The sequence below is a fragment of the Panthera tigris genome, chromosome D4 (assembly GCF_018350195.1).
Source record: "Panthera tigris isolate Pti1 chromosome D4, P.tigris_Pti1_mat1.1, whole genome shotgun sequence".
NCBI classification, from domain to species: Eukaryota; Metazoa; Chordata; class Mammalia; order Carnivora; family Felidae; genus Panthera; species Panthera tigris.
The window spans coordinates 29,791,841-29,813,504 of record NC_056672.1 but is presented as its reverse complement, the minus strand read 5'-3'; the positions used below and the strand labels follow the sequence as shown (position 1 = coordinate 29,813,504).

The 21,664-nt window shown below is 33.6% G+C and overlaps 1 protein-coding gene across 5 annotated transcripts in view; it reads right to left on the bottom strand.

Annotated features, from left to right (window-relative positions):
* The window catches only part of ERCC6L2 (ERCC excision repair 6 like 2), a 131,763-nt gene that overhangs the window by 82,869 nt on the left and 27,230 nt on the right, over window positions 1-21,664 (bottom strand). For 4 of the 5 annotated variants that reach the window (XM_007089010.3, XM_042963685.1, XM_042963682.1 and 1 more), the window contains one exon: window positions 10,742-10,861. In XM_007089010.3, coding sequence (XP_007089072.3) covers window positions 10,742-10,861 — 120 coding nt within the window. Of the gene's footprint in view, window positions 1-10,741; window positions 10,862-12,456; window positions 12,668-21,664 lie in introns of those variants that run through there. The other variant, XM_042963684.1, reaches the window with a different exon arrangement.

Sequence of the window (21,664 nt, the reverse complement as noted above, 5' to 3'; positions counted from 1 at the left end):
AATAAAATGAACAGTAAATCAATTATTAAGAACAGTAAAATAATTAAGAAAGCGGAATTTATAAAATATATGTCTCACCTTAAATGACACATTAGACCTGTTGGATTTAATATATACAGAATATTCTATCCCAAAGGAGAATATACATTCTCTTCAAGTGCACGTTACAGTTTTTGGTATAGACCATATGTTAGGCCACAGAACAAATCTTAATAAACTTAAGGAGACTGAAATCATATCAAGCATCTTTTCCTACCACAATGCTATGAAACTAAAAAGGAAAAGGGGAGAATTCACAAATATGTAGAGATTAAGAAACATGCTACTCATGATAAAAACCCTCAACAAGGTAGGTTTAGAGGGAACATACCTCAACATCATAAAGGCCATAGATGAAAAGCCCATAGTCAACATCATCCTCAATGGGGAGAAACAGAGCTTTTCCTCTATGGTCAGGAACAAGGCAGGGATGTCCACTCTCACCACTGTTATTTAACATGGTACAGGAAGTCCTAGCCATAGCAATCAGACAACAAAAAGAAATAAAAGGTATCCAAATCAGCAAGGAAGAAGTAAAACTTTCACTATTTGCAGATGACATGGCATACTATATAGAAAACCCGAAAGACTCCACCAAAAATACTGCTAAAACTGATATATGCAGTCAGTAAATTTCTGTGAGTTGATTTCAGGACACAAAGTCAATGCACAGAAATCTGTTGCAATTCTATATACCAATAATAAAGCAGCAGAAAGAGAAATTAAGGAATCAACCCCATTTACAATTGCACCAAAAATAATAAGATACCTAGGAATAAACCTAACCAAAAAGATAAAGGACCTGTACCCTGAAAACTATATTATTTCTATATATATTACTATATTATTAATAAAGTATATAACTATACTTTATTAATTTATTTTACACTGGTAAAAGAAACTGAAGATGTAGAGAGCCCAGAAATAACCAACATTTATATGGCTAATTAATTTATAACACAGGAGGCTAAAATATCCAATAAGAAAGGACAGTCATGGGGAACCTGCGTGGCTCAGTCAGTTAGGTGTCCAACTCTTGATTTTGGCTCAGGTCATAATCTCAAGGTTAGTGAGATTGAGCCCAGAGTTAAGGTGTGTGCTGACAGCATGGAGCCTGCTTGGGATTCTCTCCCTCTCTCTCTGTCCCTCCCCTGCTCATGTGTGCTCTCTCTCTCTCTCTCTCTGGCTCTCAAAATAAATAAATAAATAAACTTAAAAAATAGAGAAAGGACAGTCAAGTCAATGAATGGTGTTGGGGAAACTATACAGCCACAAACAAAAGAATGGAACTACTATCTCCTACAGCACACAAAAGTTAACTCAAAATGGATTAAAGACTTGAATGTAAGACCTGAAACCATAAAACTCCTAGAAGAAAACATTGGCAGTAAGCTCTTTGATATTGGTCTTAGTGATGATTTTTTTATATGTGACTCCAAAAGCAAAGGCAACAAAAACAAAAATAAACAAGCAGTACTACATCAAACTAAAAAGCTTCTGCACAGAAAAGGATATCATCGACAAAATGAAAAGACCACCAACTGAATGGGAGAAAATATTTGCCAATCCTATATCTGATAAGGGGGTTAATAACCAAAATATTAAAGAACACATACAACTCAATAGCCAAAATATCTAATTTACAAATGGGCAGAGAGAATCTGTATAGACGTTTTTCCAAAGAAAAGGAAATGGCCAACAGGCACATAAAAAATATAACTGATCATCAGGGAAATGCAAATCAAAACCACAATGAGATATCACCTCACATCTGTTAGACTGCCTATTTTCAAAAAGACAAGAAATAACAAGTGGTAACAATGATTTTGAGGCAAGGAAATCCTTATGCACTACTGGTAGGAATTAAAATTGGTGCAGCTACTATGAAAAACAAAAAATTAAAAACAGAACTACCATATGATCTAGCACTTTCACTTCTGGGTAGTTATCTGAAGAAAACAAAAACATTAACTTGAAAAGATATATGTACTCCCATGCTCATTTCAGCATTATTTACAACAGCCAAGATATGGAAACATCTAAGTATCCAGTGATGGATGATAAAGAAGATGTGATACATATGTATCACATATATATAAAACATGTCACATATGTACATATACATGTATACACACACACACACACACACACACACATATACAAATGTGGAATACTATTCAGCCTGGACCTTAAGGGCATTATGCTAAGTGAAACAAGTCAGACCAAGAAAGAGGAATACCATTTGACTTACTTATATGTGAAATCTACAAAATAAAACAAACCAAAAATCAAGCTCATATATCACATATATATATCACACATCACATATATGTGTATCATATATATATATATCTCTCACATATCACACACACACACATATGAATACATATATACATGTAGAATACTATTTAGCCATTAAAAAGAATGGAATTCTGTCATTTGTGATAACCTGGATGGACCTTGAGGGCATTACGCTAAGTGAAACAACTCAGACCTCAAAAGAGAAATAGCATTTGATTTCACTTATATGTGGAGCCTACAAAATAAAACAAACCAAAAAATCAAGCTCATAGATACAGAGAACAAATTGGTGGTCACTGGGGTGAGGGGGTAGTATGCAAAACAGGTGAATGGGGTCAAAAGTACAAGCATCCAGTTATAAAATGAGTAAGTCATGAAGATGTAATATATGCCATGATGACTGCAGTTAATAATACTGTATTACATGTTTTAAAGTTGCTAATACAGATCTTAAAAGTCCTCCTCACAAGAAAAAAAATTAAAAAAAATTTCTAACTATGTATGGTGACAAATGTTAACTAAACTAGACTTATTTACTGTGGTGATCATTTTGCAATCATTACGTTGCATACCTGGAACTAATACGTCAATAATACTTCAAAAAAAAAAAGCCTGATAAAGCATGTGGCTTTAACATATATATATATATATATATATATATATATATATATATATATATATATATACACACACACACACACACACACATATGTGTATATATACATATATATGTGTGTATATAATAAACATGACCAATTAGAATATAAAATTTTAAAAATTCCATTTGAAATAGCAACCAAAAAGAAAGAATACCCAGTTAAACTTAATGAACAATAAACAAGGTCATACAAAGAAAGCTAGAAACTCTGAGGGGCATGAAATAAAACTTAAGCAAATGATACAACCACTCTAGGATATGTAGTATTTACAGTGTAAAGATGTTCACTCTCCCTACGTCAATCAATAAATTCAGAAATACTACCTAAAATATCAATAGGTTTTTAAGAGAAAGTTGAGAAAATTTGAAGATAAACTAGTCTTACCAAACATTGAAACATATTATAAACCCAAAAAAGTTAAAACTGTTCAGCACTGAAAGAGAAAGGAGCAAATAAATCAATAGGACAGAACAATATATCTAGAAATATACCCACAAATGAGTGTTGTTTTACTCAAAAGTGACCCTTCAAATCATTGTGAAAAAGAGGGCTTATGCAATAAATGACAGTTAAAATAATTGGCTAGCCATCTGAAAAAAAATAAAGCTGAATTAATAGATTAGTCATTATAGCAACATAAATTCAAGCTTACACAAAGATGTAAAGGTATAAAATAAAATCATATACATTACAAAAGAATCATGGGTGAACTTACAATCTTAGGTACAAAAGACTTCTAGGCAGGCATAAAACCGAGAAGGTATAAAGATAAATATATTTAACTACCCAATTTTTTTTTAAATGCAACCAACAAGTCAAAAGCTGACTCTGAAAAAGAAAGAAATATTTACAGAATATATAATGGACAAAAGATTAGTTTGTAGAACATATGATTAAGGACTATTAAGAAATATGATTAAAACTAGAACTTGATTTTTTAAAAAGCTATTAAAAATGTCTTTTAAGATTCTGAAAAGATACTCGACTTCACTCATAATTAAAAGAATAGAAATCAAAGCAAGATATAACTTTTCTAAATCTCTGACATAATTTATGTAACAAACATAAATCCCTTGAATAAATAAAAAGGTGGGAAATAGACACTATTCTGTTTTCCAAAGTGATTTTCCAAAGTGATTCTGTTTTCCAAAATGATACATTATTGGTAAGAATACAAACTGGAACAAGCTTCTGAAAGGCAATTTGACTCTAGCTATCAAAATATAATATGTAAATACTTAATTTCAGTATCACAGATTGTGTGATTCCAGTACCAAGAATTTATCTTATGGGTATGATGGCAAGAGATGTGCATGAAGATTTTCACAGTAGCATATATCTTTATTTTCTCATGAATACCAAGAGGATTATCTTGGTATACATCAGAAACTAAAGAAATAGTGTGTAGCAAATAAAATGCTGGAAACTTACTTTTTGTTCAGCCACCATTGAAACTGCTTCTCATACTGTGATTAGAAAAATTCTCTGCATTAATACTGATTATGAATTTTCATAGATTCTCTGAAGTTTTATCATATAATATTTTAAAATTAATTTACTTTGATTCATTTTCTTAAAGACTGAATTCCAATCCCAATAGCCTAAATCTAAAGAATCATTCCAAGAATTAATATTTGAAATGAATACTTTGTGTCTTTTCATTTAGGAATTTGTTCTTGGCACAAAGCATTTATTTTATGCATTCCTAGATGACTTATTCACACTTGAAAAGTTTCAAAATGTATATGAGATGTATCATATCACACACACATACCTCAAATCTACCACTCCTTAATTTGTTGCATTTAATTCATTAAAGGATTTTTTGCAAGGAGTTCCAACATTAATTTTTCAGGATTCCATTGCAATTCTGGCATTAGCATAATAAATATAAAGTAATTTATTTTTTCTCTAGCTATTTCATAGACCATCTTTTAAAAATGCACAAGATTTTATTTTATTTTTTTTAAGTTTATTTATTTATATTTGAGAGAGAGAGACAGAGCACATGAGTGGGGGAGGGACAGGGAGAAAGAATCCCAAGAAGGCTCTGCACTTCAAGTGCAGAGCCTGACGCGGGGCTCGAACTCACAAACAGTGAGATCATGACCTGAGCCGAAACCAAGAGTCAAATACTTAAGCAACTCAGCTACCCAGGCGCCCCTAAAAATGCACAAAATTTTAAGTGGACCAATACAAATTTATCTTTTAAGAATTTCATCACACAAAATTATAGTATTTGTTTGAATTCACTTCTGGGGAATACTTTAGGATGTCATTGGCAATCCCATTAAAAGCTTTATGAAATTCCAGTTCACATGATCAACTAAACACATGTATTTATTGATGCCACTTAAAACAAAAGAACAAATATAAAAATAAATCCATAACAGTGTAAAATGCTTCGAAGGGGCACTGCCGGAGGACCAGAAGTGTGTAAGAGTATAAGAAAACTGCCATACTTAAAGAACCGAGGAATCCATTCTACACTTATGTAAGAGAAAACTTGCCCAAAAAACACAAAGTGAATTTTCCTAAAAAATAGACTTCAAGCCAAACACTGTAACAAGAGACAAAGATCATCAGATTATAATAAAGGGGTCAATTCATTAACAGAATATAACAACTGTAAATATTATATGCAACATCAGAACATCTAACTATATAAAGCAAATAACAGATAGGAAGAGAGAAAATGACAGAAATATAATAATAATATGGGACTTCAACACCCTACTTTCAACAATGGATAGATCATCCAGAGAGAAAATCAGTAAGGTAACATCAGACTTAAACTATACATTACACCAGATTGGACCTAAGAGGCATATACACAACATTTCACCTAAGAGCAGCAGAATATATATTCTTCTCAAGCACATATGGGACTTTCTCCAGGATAGATAATATGTTAGGCCACAAAAGAAGTCTTAAATCATATAAAACGTATTTTCAGACCACAATGGTATGAAAGTAGAAATCAATGACAAGAGGAAAACTAAAAAATCCACAAATGTGGAGATTAAACAGTATGCTCCTGAATAATGAATGGACCAAAGAAATCAAATGGGAAATAAAAAAATATCAAGACAAATAAAAATTGAAACACATATCAAAACTTTTGGGATGCAGCAAAAGAAGTTCTAAAAAGAAAAACTTTCTACATTAAGAAAAAAGAAAATTCTCAACTAAACAACCTAACTTTACACCTCAATAAACTATAAAGAGAAAAGCAAATTGAGCCCAAAGTTAGTAGAAGGCAACCACAAAGGTCAGAGTGGAAATTAATGAAATAGAGACTAAAAAAACACTAGAGAAGATCAATGAAACTAAGAGCTGGTTCTTTGAAAAAAAAAACAAAATTAGCAAAACTTTAGCTAGAGTAAGAAAAAAGAGAACACTCAAAATTAGAAATGAAAGAAGAGAACTTATCACTGATAACAAAGAAATACAAAGGATCATATAAAATTACACAAGTATATACCACAAAATAGGTAACCCAGAGGAAATGAATACATTCCTTGGAAATATATAACCCAACAAGACTGAATCATGAAGAAAGAAAATCTGAACAGATCAATTACTAGTAAAGAAACTGAATCAATAACCAAAAACCTACCAACATAGAAAAGTCCAGGACCAGATGGCATCACTAGTGAATTCTACCAAATATTTGAATAAGTAATGTCAATCCTTCTCAACAATCCTAAACTCATTTTTCAAGACTAATGTTATCCTGCTATCAAAGACAAGGATAGCACAAGAAAAGAAAATTATAGATGTAAAAATCCTCAACAAAACATTAAACAAACAGATCTGTCAGTCCATTAAAAGGACCATACACCATGATCAAAGTGGGATTTGTTTCTGAGATGCATTGATAGTTCAAACATAAGAAAATCAATAAATGTGATACATCACATCAACAAAATGAAGGATAAAAATCATATTTCAATAATTGCAAAAAAAAAAAAAGCATTTGACAAAATTCAACATCCTTTAATGATAAAAACTCTCAACAAATTGGACAGAGAATACATACCTTAACAAAATAAAGACCATGTGGGTACCTCGGTGGCTCAGTCATTAAGCATCTAACTTTGGCTCAGGTCATGATCTCACAGTTTGTGATTTCGAATCCTATATCAAGTGAGCCCCAGCCCTGCTTCAGATGAGCTCGAGCCCCACTTTGGGTGAACTCAAGTCCCACTTTGGGTAAAACATGAGCTCCAGGTGAGCCCCACTTCCCTCTCTCTCTCTCCCCATCTCTCTCTGCCCCTCACTCACTTGCGCTCTCTCTCAAAACAAAACAAAACAAAAAAAAGCCCACATATGACCAGCCCACAGTTATCATCACGCTCAACAGTGAAAAGCTGAATACTTTTCCTCTTAAGATCAGTAACAAGACAAAGATGCCTCTTCTTTTTTTTTTTTTACGTAATTTATTGTCAAGTTGGCTAACATAAAGTGTATACGGTATAAAGTATATTCATAAAGTGTATACAGTATAAAGTGTATTCAGTTCTTGGTTTTGGGGGTAGATTCCTGTAAATCATCGCTTACAGATGACATGCAATGCCTATTCTTGCCCAGTTTATTCAATATATTTCTAGAAGTCCTAGCCAGAGCAATTAGGCAAGAAAAATAAACAAAAGGCATTCAAATTGTAAAGAAAGAAGTAAAATGTGTGTTTGCAGATGACATTACACGTAGTAAATCCTAAGATGACAAAAACAAACAAACAACAACAACAACAAACAACCACTTAGAACGCAGTAAAATAAGTTCAGTAAATATGCAGGACACAAAATCAATACACAAAAATCACTTGTGTTTCTATACATTAGTAATAAATTACTGAAAAAAAAGAAATTAAGAAAACAATGTAAAGAAATAGTAGAGTAATTTATTAAAGGAGAAACAATTATGCCAATCATCTGCTCCAGAGAAGCAGCACTCTGCTTCCCCTACATAAAGTACTGTGTATATTTTTCCAAAGCAGGAGAACATCTTCAAAATTCATAGTGAGTGTTCGGGCTAAAGAAATATCTGAATTTCAAGGTTGAATAAAAAGTCCTATATACTTTAAAACAAAAAGAAAATTTCCTTTCCAAGGAAAAAGTCAATTCAGTATTGAATCCTCATCTATGACAAGGAGTGACAGAAGAAAATAAAATTATTTTGGTCAACTTTTAAGAGAAAATCCTTAATTTAGAATTCTACACACAGATAAACTATCAATCCAGTATGACAGCACTATAAAAGTACACAAAATTTTTGAAACAAATAATAAAGTTGTTAAGCAAAAACTGATACAAATGCAAGAAAAAATGAGAAAGCTAAAAGATATAGTGGAAATTTAATCCATTTCTCTCAGGATCTAATTGCTCAAATAGATTTAAAAAAGAAAAGCATTAATTTTAACAATACAATTAACAAGCCTGATCGAAATATTTATAACTATGTGGCCATAATAACAAAGAATGCACAAAATACTAGCAAACATTTAAAATTAAAAAAAAAATTAATGTTTATTTATTTTTGAAAGAGACAGGGCTTGAGTAGGGGAAGGACAGAGAGAGAGAGGGAGACACAGAATCTGAAGCAGGCTCCAGGCTCTGAGCTGTCAGCACAAAGCCCAACACAGGGCTCGAACTCACAGACTGCAAAATCACGATCTGAGCCAAAGTTGGGCACTTAACTGACTGAGCCACCCAGGCACCCCAGCAAACATTTTAAAATAAGTGAAACTACATAATATTCACAGCATTAAAAACACTTGACCATGGATTTAGCCACACACACAAAAAAATACCAACCCTATTATCCCAAAAACAAAAGTAGAAAGTAGAAATCAACAATAGAGGCTAAATACTCCCATCATTCTCCATTCCCCAATGATATCTATTTACTTGGAAATTTTACACTTTGCTTTATTTTTTTTAAGTTTATTTATTTATTTTGGGAGAGAAAGAAAAAGTGTGAGTGGGGGAGGGGCAGAGAGCGGGAGAGAGAGAATCCCAAGCAGGGTGTGCACAGGCAAGATCATGACCTGAGCCAAAGTCGGACACTTAACCAACAGAGTTACACAGGTGCCCCTAAACTTTGCATTAAATAGTACTTGAGTAAAAGCTATAATTGGAGTCACAGATAATTTAGAAAAGAATACTGAAAGACTACATAGTAAAAACTATGGAATGCAGCCAAAGTAGTACTCAAAAAAACATTTACAGCTTTAATGAAATTTATTAGAATATAAGAAAGATGAAAAATAAATAATTAAGAATTGAACTGAAGGAGATAGAAAAATACCAGTGTATATATATGTGCCTATATAAATATATAAATGTAAATAAATATATATTACAAATACATATTATATATAAATACCTTTAAATACCTAAAGTATTACTTTTCCCTGCTGTTTACTCTGTCTGCTAATTATCACAACTGACATAAGATATTCATAAACTCTGCACTGATATTTAGAATCAAATAACAACTAAAAACAGGACTTGAACTCTAGAAGATTTAAAACACATCAAGAATATGTTTGTTTGTTTGTTTGTTTGTTTTTAATTTTAACGTTTATTTATTTTTGAGACAGAGACAGAGCATGAACAGGGAAGGGGCAGAGAGAGAGAGGGAGACACAGAATCTGAAACAGGCTCCAGGCTCTGAGCTGTCAGCACAGAGCCCAACACGGGGCTCAAACTCACGGACCATGAGATCATGACCTGAGCTGAAGTCGGATGCTTAACCGACCAAGCCACCCAGGCGCCCCAAGAATATGTTTTAAAAAAAGAAATTAAATTTGACATAGGATGTATTTATAATATTAAAAATAATAAAAAATTTAAAGTAATAATAATACCATAAGCCATTACTTCTCAAAATTTTGCACAGAATTGCCCCACTGATAGACAAGAGTAAATTGGTCTTCTCAACAATCTTATGTATATATAAGACTTATGGATGAGACTGTTTTAAAACTTGTGGAAAGTGATTCATTACCATAATATAACAAAGATTTCATAAAATCACTTCATCTTTATTTCTATCCAGTTTCCTGGTGCTGAGAACATAAAAGTCAGACACAAAAGTACACCTTTTTCTTTCATTATTTTATTAGAAATATATTATTTTTTATGAGTCATATATGAGATATCTATAAATATATATTTATAGAGGAGAAAGCTGATGTACAGCTATGAAGACCATTCATAGTCACATGGGCAAAGATAAGTTAAGACCTTAATTGTTCTGACTCCAACTTCAATGGTCCTGATATAGGAAGAACTTGTTACATATTTTCAGGATGTAATTACTCTGCTAACAACTTTATCAGTTAACATACCTTTGTTAGCAACATCTACAACTGTCTTCCTTTCATTCTCCCATAAATAAAAAACAGGATAGTAGACTTCAATGAACTTTACATACACAACAATGGAAATTTAACAAATTAATGAAAGTAAGTCCTGTAAATCCAGCCAAGGAAAAGACTGAAACCCTCTAAAACAATTTAAGCTAAAATTGTACTTTCCCATTTTGAGAGTCAATCATACTTAATTTGAGGATGAAATTGATAATCCTTCAAGAATTAGGCCTATAAAACAAGTATTTTAACAATGTCTTTAGATTCTATGTTTTAAATTTATACTATAATGTGTGATGTTTATAAGTTTCTATATACTTTTCTAATACCAGCTTCAATAGATGTATGCTTCTAAACATCTTACCTTTTTTGCTATAGAAGGGGTTTCCTTTTTCATACTTCTTAGTAAAAACTCTGGCATGTTGTTTTCAATATCCTCACGAGTTCCCTTTTTATGCAAAACTGCAGCCAAAAATGAAATAACCTGGGAGGAAAAAAAAAACAAAAAACCAACGTTTCAATTACTGGGTAAATGTTTCAAGATGGACAAAATTTCATGGCTTACATGATTAACTACCCAATTAGTGACAATTTGAGTATGTACAAATAGATTTGTTACAGGGAAAAACAACATGAAATACTAGTATTGGTTTTCTTTATATATATCAACAACTAAATGTACAGTACACATTACCCTTCAATATAGTATAAAAGAATTTTCATGTTGCTGTCTCTTCCACCATAAGTTCTACCTACTCAATGAATTCTTCCTTGATCTCATCAGTCGGGACATTACCTTATTTGTTTCTCTCCATGAAAACTATCTCTTCATATACTCTATTAGAATAAACTATATACATTCTTTTTTCCCTGTAGAAAACAAAGCCCTTAAGGGAGTAATATTTGGCTCATAAAGTTGTGCACTTCTGTTTATCTAATAAGTACAGATGGAATGATAGAATGTTATTTCAGGATAGACTAAGACAATTCACTCACAGACACACCACTATGAATAACAGCTATTCTCCAAATATCAAGTAAGAAAGACAAAGAGACATTATAAAGGAAATATAACCCCCATAATGAAGAGCAAGAAACATTTAATCAACTGGACGTTGGTTCAGATTTTAGCATTAGTTGCCTGGCAGCTATGTAAACTTGGGCAAGATGGTTAACCTCTTAGAATAACTGTAAAAATACTTGAAAATAGCAAAAATAAATATTTGCAGAGTTGTAGTAAAGATTGGGGGGAGGGGCACCTGGATGGCTCAGTCAGTTGAGCGTAGGACTTTGTCAGGTCATGATCTCATGATCTCATGGTTCATGAGTTCGAGCCCCACATTGGGCTTGCTGCTGTCAGCCCAGAGCCCGCTTCAGGTCCTCTGTTCCCCCCTCTCTGTCCCTCCCCTGCTGACATGCTGTCTCTCAAAAATAAAATAAACATTAAAAAATAAATAAATAAAAATAAAAAATAAAATAAACATTAAAAAAAAAGTTGGGGGAAAGTATTTGAGGTATCCATATGGGAGAAAAGAATTAATCATTACTTTAGAAAGATAAATTATATAAATATTAAAACCTAAAGAAAAAATTTTCAGAAAATTAGGAAAAAACCCAGAAAGGTGTTTTTAACATGAGTACGATTACCTATAATCTCAATCCCAAATGACAGAAGAAAAAAATGGTGTAAGAGAAGTAGTTGAAGAGATAAAGGCTGAAAACTTCTAAAAACTGATTTAGAAAACATTAAGCCATATATTCCAGATCCACGAAGAACATTAAACCAATAAATAAGTAATAAATAAATAAACAAACAAGCAATCCACAAGTAGGTGTTTCATAGAAAACCTGGCCAAAACTTGAGACAAAAAACAAAAAAAACAAAAAACAACAACAAAAAAAAAACAACCAAGAGAGGGGGACAGGAGTTAAGCTGGCAGAGGCGTAAAGAAACCCTAAGCTTGTCCTGTTCCTCCAACATAGCTAGACAGTTATTATATATCATTCTGAATACCCAAGAAGTCAATCAGAGGTCTGAGAGAACAAAAACTGCAAGTCTACAAGTACAAAAGTGACCACCTTTTATAGGAGGTAGGAGGTGTGGAGAGTTGATATGGAGGAGACAGCTTCAGGTACAGCATCAGGGAGGGAGGCCGCTTACAGAGGCTACCACAAAGTATTATAAACAGCAGAGCACAAAATCTGAAATTTTAGAAGTACGTTATAATGGGGGATGTGCCTGGCTTAAAGGTGCTCAGGTGGTGAAGCTGGGCAGAATCCCAGATGTGACAGTGTGGTCTTAGGATCCCCTGAGTCGCAGGAAGAATGGGTGGCACCAATGTACTGCACTTTTTCTAGGCATAGGAGTGGGGACTCAGGCTGAGGGCAGCAAGCAGGGGTGACGGCTTTTGGCTCTGTTTTGTCATAAACGTTGAAGTACTATAGGGTCATGCAACCACTTTCCTCACATAGTCCAGCAAAAGCTCGCTGAGACTCTCCCCCAGAGGAACAGTGTGGGTCTGCACCATGGGATTCCCTAAAAGTTGGAGTTTTGAAACTCCTGAGATAAAAACAAACAAAAACAAAACAAAAAAACAACAACCCTCAGACATGGGTGGCAGGGTGAACGCAGGGTTCTGCTGGAAACCAGATACACAAGGGGGGTGAATGACTGCTCTTCTGTGAGCATTCCCTGAAGGAGGGGGCATGATTTTCAGCTCCAGGGCTAGAGACTGGGCACCACCATATACATCCCGCCCCTCCGCACTGAAAGCCTTCAGTGAACAAAACAGCGCCACCTGGTGAAGGTCAGAGCCACTTCACCAAGCGCTGTCCCCTTGCGCCCTGAGGCACATTTGTACTGAAACAAGTCAGCCTGAGAATCAGCACAGCAGGCTCCTCCCCCAGAAGACCCGTACTTGTTTGCACCAAGTCTACTGATCATAGAGTGCTACAAAGCTTCAGTTCTAGGGGCAATAGGATCTAGCTTCCTGTTTACTTTTATCCTTTATTTTTTATTATTATTTATTCATTTATTCTCAGTTTTTTCTATTCCTTTTACTTATTTTTATTTTTTTATTTTTACTTTTTTTTAAGTTTATTCATTTATTTTGAGGGAGGAGAGCATGTATGAGCAAGGAAGGAACCAAGGTGGGGGAAGAGAGAGAAAGAGAATATCCCAAGCAGGCTCTGGGCAGAGCCCAATGTGGGACTCAATCTCACCAACTGTGAGATCATGACCTGAGTGCTTAACTGACTGAGCCACCCCAGGCACCCTGCAGACAAGAATTCTTTACCCAACAAGGCTCTCATGCAGAATAAAAGGAGAGATAAAGAGTTTCCCAGACAAACAAAAACTAAAGGAGTTCATGACCACTAAACCAGCCCTGTAAGAAATTTCATGGGGGACTCTGAGTGGAGGGGAAAAAAAAAAAAAAAGACAAAAAGCAACAACAAAGGCTAGAAAGAACCAGAGGGCATCACCAGAAACACCAACTTAACAGGTAACACAATGGCACTAAGTTCATATCTTTCAATAATCACTCTGAATATAAATGGACTAAATGTTCTGATCAAAAGACACAGGGTATGGATAAAAAATAAAGATCTGACTATATGCTGCCTACAAGAGACTCACTAAAGACCTAAAGACACCTGCAGATAAAAAATGAGGGGAACCATCTATCATGCATGGATGTCAAAAGAAAGCTGGAGTAGCCATACTTACATGAGAAACCAGATTTTAAAATATAGACTGTAACAAGAGATGAAGAAGAACATTATATCATAATTAAGGGGTCTATCCACCAAGAAGATCTAACAATTGTAAATATTTATGCCCCCCAAATATTTATGCACCCAAATATATAAATCAATTAATAACACATAAACAAACTCATTGAAAATAATACACTGATAGTAGGAGACTTTAACACACTACTTAACAGCAATGGACAGATCATCTAAGCAGAAAACCAGCAAGGAAACAACAGCTTTGAATGACACACTGGACCAGATGGAGTTAGCAGATATATTCAGAAGATTTCATCCTAAAGCAGCAGAATACACATCCTTTTTGAGTGCACAAGGAACATTCTCCAGAGCAGACCACATACTGGGTCACAAATCAGCCCTTAAAAAGTACAAGAAGACCAAGATCTTACCATGCATATTTTCAGATCACAATGCTATCAAACTTAGTCAACCACAAATGTGGAAAGCTCTAAAATACATGGAAGTTAAAGAACATCTGACCCAAGAATGAATGAGTTAACCAGTATATTAAAAAAGAAAAAAAATATATACAGAAGCAAATGAAAATGAAAACATGATAGTCCAAACCCTTTTTGATGCAGCAAAGGCATATTGCAATTAAGGCCTATCTCAAGAAGCCATAAAGGTTTCAAATACACGACCTAACCTTACAGATAAGGGAGCTAGAAAAGGAACAGCAAATAAAGCCTAAAGCCAGCAGAAGAAGGGAAATAATAAAGATTAGAGCAAAAATAAATGATATAGAAACAAATAAAAAACAGAACAGAGCAACAAAACTAAGAGCTGGTTCTTTGAAAGAATAAAATTGATAACCCAGATCCAGACTTATCAAAAAGAAAAGAGAAAGGACCCAAACAGATAAAATAATGAATGAAAGAGGAGAGATCACAACATCACAGAAATACAAGCAATTATAAGAGAATACTATGAAAAATTATATGTCAACAGACTGGGCAATCTGGAAGAAATGGAAAAATCCCTAGAAACTCACAAACTACCAAAACTAAAACAGGAAGAAATAGAAAATTTGAACAGACTCATAACCAGCAAAGAAATTGAATCAGTAATCAAAAACCTCCCAACAAACAAGAGTCCTGGGCTAGATGGCTTCTCAGGGGAATTCTATCACACACTTAAAGAACAGTTAATACCTATTCTTTTCTAACTGTTCCAAAAAATAGAAATGGAAGGAAAACTTCCAGACTCCTTCTATGAAGCCAACATTACCTTAATTCCAAAACCAGACAAAGATCCCTCTGAAAAGGAAAATTACAAGTCAATATCTCTGATGAACATGGATGCAAAAATTCTCAATTACTGCTAGCAAATCAAGGGGCACCTGGATGGCTCAGTCAGTTCAGTGTCTGACTCCTGATTTTGGCTCAGGTCATGATCTCTCGGTTCATGGGATTGAGCTCCATGTCAGGCTCTGCACTGACAGAGCCCCCACATCAGGCTTTGTGCTGACAGTGCAGATCCTGCTTTAGATTCTCTCTCTCCTCTCTGCCCCTGCCCTGCTCATGCTCTCTCGCTCTCTCTGTCTCTCTCAAAATAAATAAACATAAAACATTTTTTTACTTAAAAAATTTTAAAAAATACTAGCAAATTGAATTCAATAGTATATTAGAAGAATTATTCACCACGATCAAGTGGGATTTATTACCAGGCTTCAGGGCTGGTTCAATATTCACAAATCAATCAACATGATATACCACATTAATAAAAGAAAGAATAAAAACTATATGATCCTGTCAACAGATACAGAAAAATCATTTGACGAAATACAGCATTCATTCTTGATGAAAACCCTCATCATACAAAGGATAGATGGAACACGCATCAACATCATAAAGACCACAGATGAAAACCCCACAGTCAACATCATCCTCAGTGGGGAAAACTGAGAGTCTTCCCTCCTATGGTCAGGAACAAGACAAGGATGTCTATTCTCACCATTACTATTTAACATAGTACTGGAAGTCTTAGCCTCAGCAATCTGACAAAAGAAAGAAAAGCCATCCATACTGACAAGAAAAAAGTCAAACTTTCACTGTTTGCAGATGACATGATATTTTATGTAGAAAACCCCAAAAACTCCAAAAACAAACTGCTAACTAATACATGAGTTCAGCAAAGTTGCAGGATATAAAATCAACATGCAGAAATCTGCCGCATGTCTATACACAAATAACGAAGCAGCAAAAAAAGAATTCAAGAAATCAATCCCATTTGCAATTGTACCAAAATCAATCAGATATCTAGGAATAAAACAAAAGAGGTAAAAGATCCAAAAACTATAGAACACTTATGAAAGAAATTGAAGAGTACACCAGTAAATGAAAAAGCATTCCATGCTCATGGATTGGACAAACAAACTTTGTTAAAATTTCTATAGTACTGAAAGCAATCTATACATTTAATGCAATCCCTATCAAAATACCACCAGCATTTTTCACAGAGCTAGAACAAACAATCTTAAAATTTGTATGGAACCACAAAAGACCCAAATTAGCCAAAGCAACCTTGAAAAAAGAAAAACAAAACTGGAGACATCACAATTGAGGATTTCAAGCTATATTACAAGCTGCAGTCATCAAGACAGAATGGTACTGGCACAAAACACACAGATCAAGAGAACAGAATAGAAAACCTAGAAATGGACCCACAACTATATGGTCAACTAATCTTCAACAGGAAAGCAGGAAAGAATATCCAATGGAAAAAAGACAGTCTCTTCAACAAATGGCTTTGGGAAAACTGGATAGCAACATGTAGAAGAAAGAAACTGGACCACTTTCTTATACCATACACACAAAAAAATCAGAATGGATGAAAGATCCAAACGTGAGACAGGAAACCATGAAACTTCTAGAGGACAACACAGGCAACCACCACTTTGACCTTGGCTGCAGCAACTCCTTACTAGACACATCACCAAAGGCAAGGGAAACAAAAGCAAACATGAACTATCAGGAATTCATCAAGATAAAAGGCTTCTGCACAGCAAAGGAAACAATCAATAAAACTAAAAGGCAGCCTATGGAATGGGAGACGATATTTGCAAACAAGATATCTAATAAACGGTTAGCATCCAAAATCTATAAAGAACTTATCAAACTCAACACCCAAAATACAAACAACCCCATTAAGAAACGGGCAGAAGAAATGAATAGACATTTTTCCAAAGAAGACATCCGGGTGGCTAACGGACACATGAAAAGATGCTCAACATCACTCACCATCAGGAAAATACAAATCAAAACCACAACAAGATACCACCTCACACCTGTCATAATGACTAAAACTAACAACACAAGAAACAACAGGTGTTGGCAAGGATGCAGAGAAAGGGGAACCTTCTTGCATTGTTGGTGGGAATGCAAACTTGTGCAACCACTCCAGATAACACTATGGAAACTCCTCAAAAAACTAAAAATAGAACTACCCCATGATCCAGGAAGTACACTATTAGGTATTTATCCAAACAACACAAAGATACAGATTTGAAGGGGTATGAGCACCCTGATGTTTATAGCAGCACTATGAACAAGAGCAAAAGTATAGAGAGAGCCCAAATGTCCATTGACTGATGAATGGATAAAGATGTGGTATAAATATGCAATGGAATATTACTCAGCCATCAAAAAGAATGAAATCTTCCCAGTTGCAATGACGTGGATGGAGCTAGAACATATTATACTAAGCAAAATAAGTCAGTAAGAGAAAGACAAATATCATTTGATTTCACTCATATGTGGAATTTAAGAAACAAAACAGATGAACATATGGGAAGGGGGGGGTAATAGGAGACAGGGAAACAAACTACAAGAGTCACTTAAGAATACAGAACAAACAGGGTTGATGGAGGGAGGAGGGTGGAAGATGGCCTAGATGGGTGATGGGTATTAAGGAGGGCACTGAATGTGATGAGCACTGGGCGTTGTACATAAGTGATAAATCACTGAATTCTACTCCTGAAACCAATATTGCACTGTATGTTAACTAAAATTTAAATTTAAAAAAAGGTAGCAAGAGGAAAAACACAATAGATTATCTACCAAAAAAGCAAAAATTGGACAAAGCAGCTGACCTTCCAGAAAAAAAATGGAAGGCACTGTATGATAGATATTTTCAAAATAGTAAAGAAAATAAAACAACCTATTTTTATACCCAGTGAAGATATCATTCAAGAATAAAGATGAAGATATTTTCAGACAACAAAACCTGAACAAATTTCTAATCAAGAGTCACACTAAGGAAAATAACTAAAGGATGTTTTCAGGCACAAGGAAAATTATCCTATGTAGACATTCAGTGATGCAAGAAAAAATTAAGAGCAACAAAAATGGTAAATACATAGAAAATATAAATATATGTTGATATTATTAAACAAAACTAAAATGTCTTCTTGAAATAAAAGTATTGAAACATATGACAACAAATGTATATGAGTCAGAAAGGGTCCGATGAAGTTATAATATTCTGAGGTACTTATGCTATCCAGGAGGAAATAATAAATACTAATTTATATTAGATTTTGATTAGTGAAACATGTCTTATAATCTCTAGAAGGAAAAACATCAATGTATAAGTACTAACCTATTAAGCAAGAAATAACAGAATAATATGAAATAATCTATTCAAGGGGCACCTGGGTGGCTCAGTTGGTTAGGCATTGACTCTTGATCTTGGTTCAGGTCATGATCTCATGGTTCATGAGCATGGTTCATGCTTGGGGAGTTTTTCTCTCCCTCTCTCTCTGTCCCACCCATGCTCATACTCTCTCCCTGTCTTCTAAAATAAATAAATAAACTTAAAAAAAAATCTACCCAAAAGGGGGCAAAAAAGAGGATGCAAATAAACATAGGTAGAATGCAACAAATAAAAAGCAACAGGAAAATAGTAGGCTTAAATCCAAATATATTGAAAGCACATTACATGGAAGGACTAAGTGTTCCAATTAAAAGACAAAGATTGTCAGATCCATAAAATATACATGCCATTTACACAAAAACATTTAAAACAAGGGATGAAGTTGTAAGTATAAAAATTAAAAAAGACCATGTGAATAAAAACCAAAAGCAAGCTGATGCAGCTGTATTAATAGACTCTAAGGGAAAAACATCACTAAATTAAAAGGACACACTTCAAGCTTTGATATTGATTTAAAATTTTAATTCACTTGGAAGATCTAAGAAGTGTAAATTGTTAAACAAAAGAAAAATTTACTGAAACGAGTAGACAAATCCACAAGCACAATGGTAGATTTTGAAATAACTCCATAAGAACAAACGAAGTAATCAGTAAAGATACAGAATATTTGAGAAAGATGGTTAGCAAATTTGACCTAATGAACATCTGATCAAATACTGTACACAATTGCAAAACACAGTTTCATTTAAAGTACACATTATTCTCTCTAAAAAAAAATAAATGAATAAAATTAAAAAGAAATGCCTGGGTGGTTCAGTCAGTTAAGCATCTGACTCTTGATTTAGGCTCATGTCATAATTCCAGGGTTATGGGATCGAGCCCCGCATCAAGCTCTGTACTGAGTGTGGAGCCTGCTTAAGATTCTCTCCATATCTCTCTCTCTCTCTCTCTCTCTCTCTCTCTCCCCCTCTGTGCCTCTCCCCTGCTTAAGCTCTCTCTCTAAAAAAAAATTAAAAGGGACACCTGGGTGGCTCAGTTGGTTGAGCATCTTACTCTTAATCAGCTCAGATCATGATCCCAGGGTTGTGAGATCAAGTCCTGCATCAGGCCCTGCACTGAGCATGGAGCATGCTTAAAATTCTCTCTCTCTCTCTGCTCCTCTACCCCACTTATGCATGCTCTCTCTCTCCCTAAAATTAAAAAAAAATAATTAAAAAAATTTAAATTAACCTAAAAAAGCAAAAAACTAAAGTATAAATGAAATATTTACCAAAATATCATACAAGATCATAGAGCAAATATGAATACTCTAACACATTTCAACAGAAATCATATAGAATATGTTATTTGCTGCAAGAAACTAGAAATAACAAAGGTATAAGTAAATCCACAAATATTTGTGAAGAAATATACTTCAAAGAAGAAATAAAATTTAAAGTAGAATTTACTTCTAATCTCACAATTGAGATTACATATTAAATTACATATTAATTACATAATAAACTTGCTGAATACACCTAAAATCATGTTTTAGGGACATAAATGTCTATAATAGAAAAAAAAAGAAGCTGTTAATAAGGTATCTAAGAATCTACTTCAAAAATCTATAAAAATGCAGAAAACATAACACACACACACACACACACACACAAAACAATTATGAACACAAGTGAAAAAGCATATATTATAAAAAGGATCAACACAGCCAAATGATCATTCCATGAAAGAATTTATTTAAAAAGACCTAGAAAATTAATAAAGAAGTAAAAACTAAAAGAAGCAAACACACAACACACCACACACACATACACACACACACACACACACACACACACACACACACACACAGGATATAGTAAATAATGTCATGCCAACAACTGAAAATTTAGAAAAAATGGAGGAACAGAACTTATCAACATTGACACAAGAAAAAAGAGAAAATTTACATATTCATAAAACTATTAAAGAAATCTAAATACATAATTATAAACCTTACACAAAAAAAACTAAAGATCAAATGGTTTCACCAATAAAGTCTACCAATCCTTAAGAAAGATGTAATGCCAGTCTTAAACTCTTCCAGGTTTTAGAAAGGAAGAAGTGGTCTCAACTTGTTTTATGAATTGAACATGATTTTGATAAGAAAATATGACAAGAATATTATATGCAGGAGATCTACATGCCAATTTTTCTTACACAGAAGCAAAACTCTTAAAATATTAACAAATGTAACCCAGAAATATAAAAAAGAAATACAGACCAAAACCAAGTTGGACTGATTCTGGGAATGTAAATTTGGTTTAATCTTCAAAATTTAGATATTGGATAGTTATTAGTTAGGTATCTTAGATATTACACTTAGCTTTCCTAACATTAATTTCCTTAAAATAATAGGACAATTTATTTCATTACAAGATAATTACATTTTACATGAAGTGCTACATTATTAACTTTAAGCACATTGTGAAAAGTTGGGAATAGATATTTTTATCACTAGTTCAACCACCAAAAAAATGTAGAAGGTATAGTTAAAAAGCCAATAGAAGAACTGAAATCAAAAATTTTTAATATCTTATCAAACCAAAAGAAAGCATGAATGGAGGAAGAGTAAAACAGAAAACAGAGTTCAAATAAATAACAAATGATAAAACGGTATGCACAAATACAAACATAACAGAAATTAAATTAAATGTAAATGGACTAAACACTCCAATTAAATATCAAAGATTGCCAGAATGGATAAAGATTGATCTATAAGAAACATGCTTTATTTTTTTTTAATTTTAATTCCAGTATAGTTAGCATACAGTGTTATATTATTTTCACATGTATAACATACTAATTCAACAAATCTATGCAT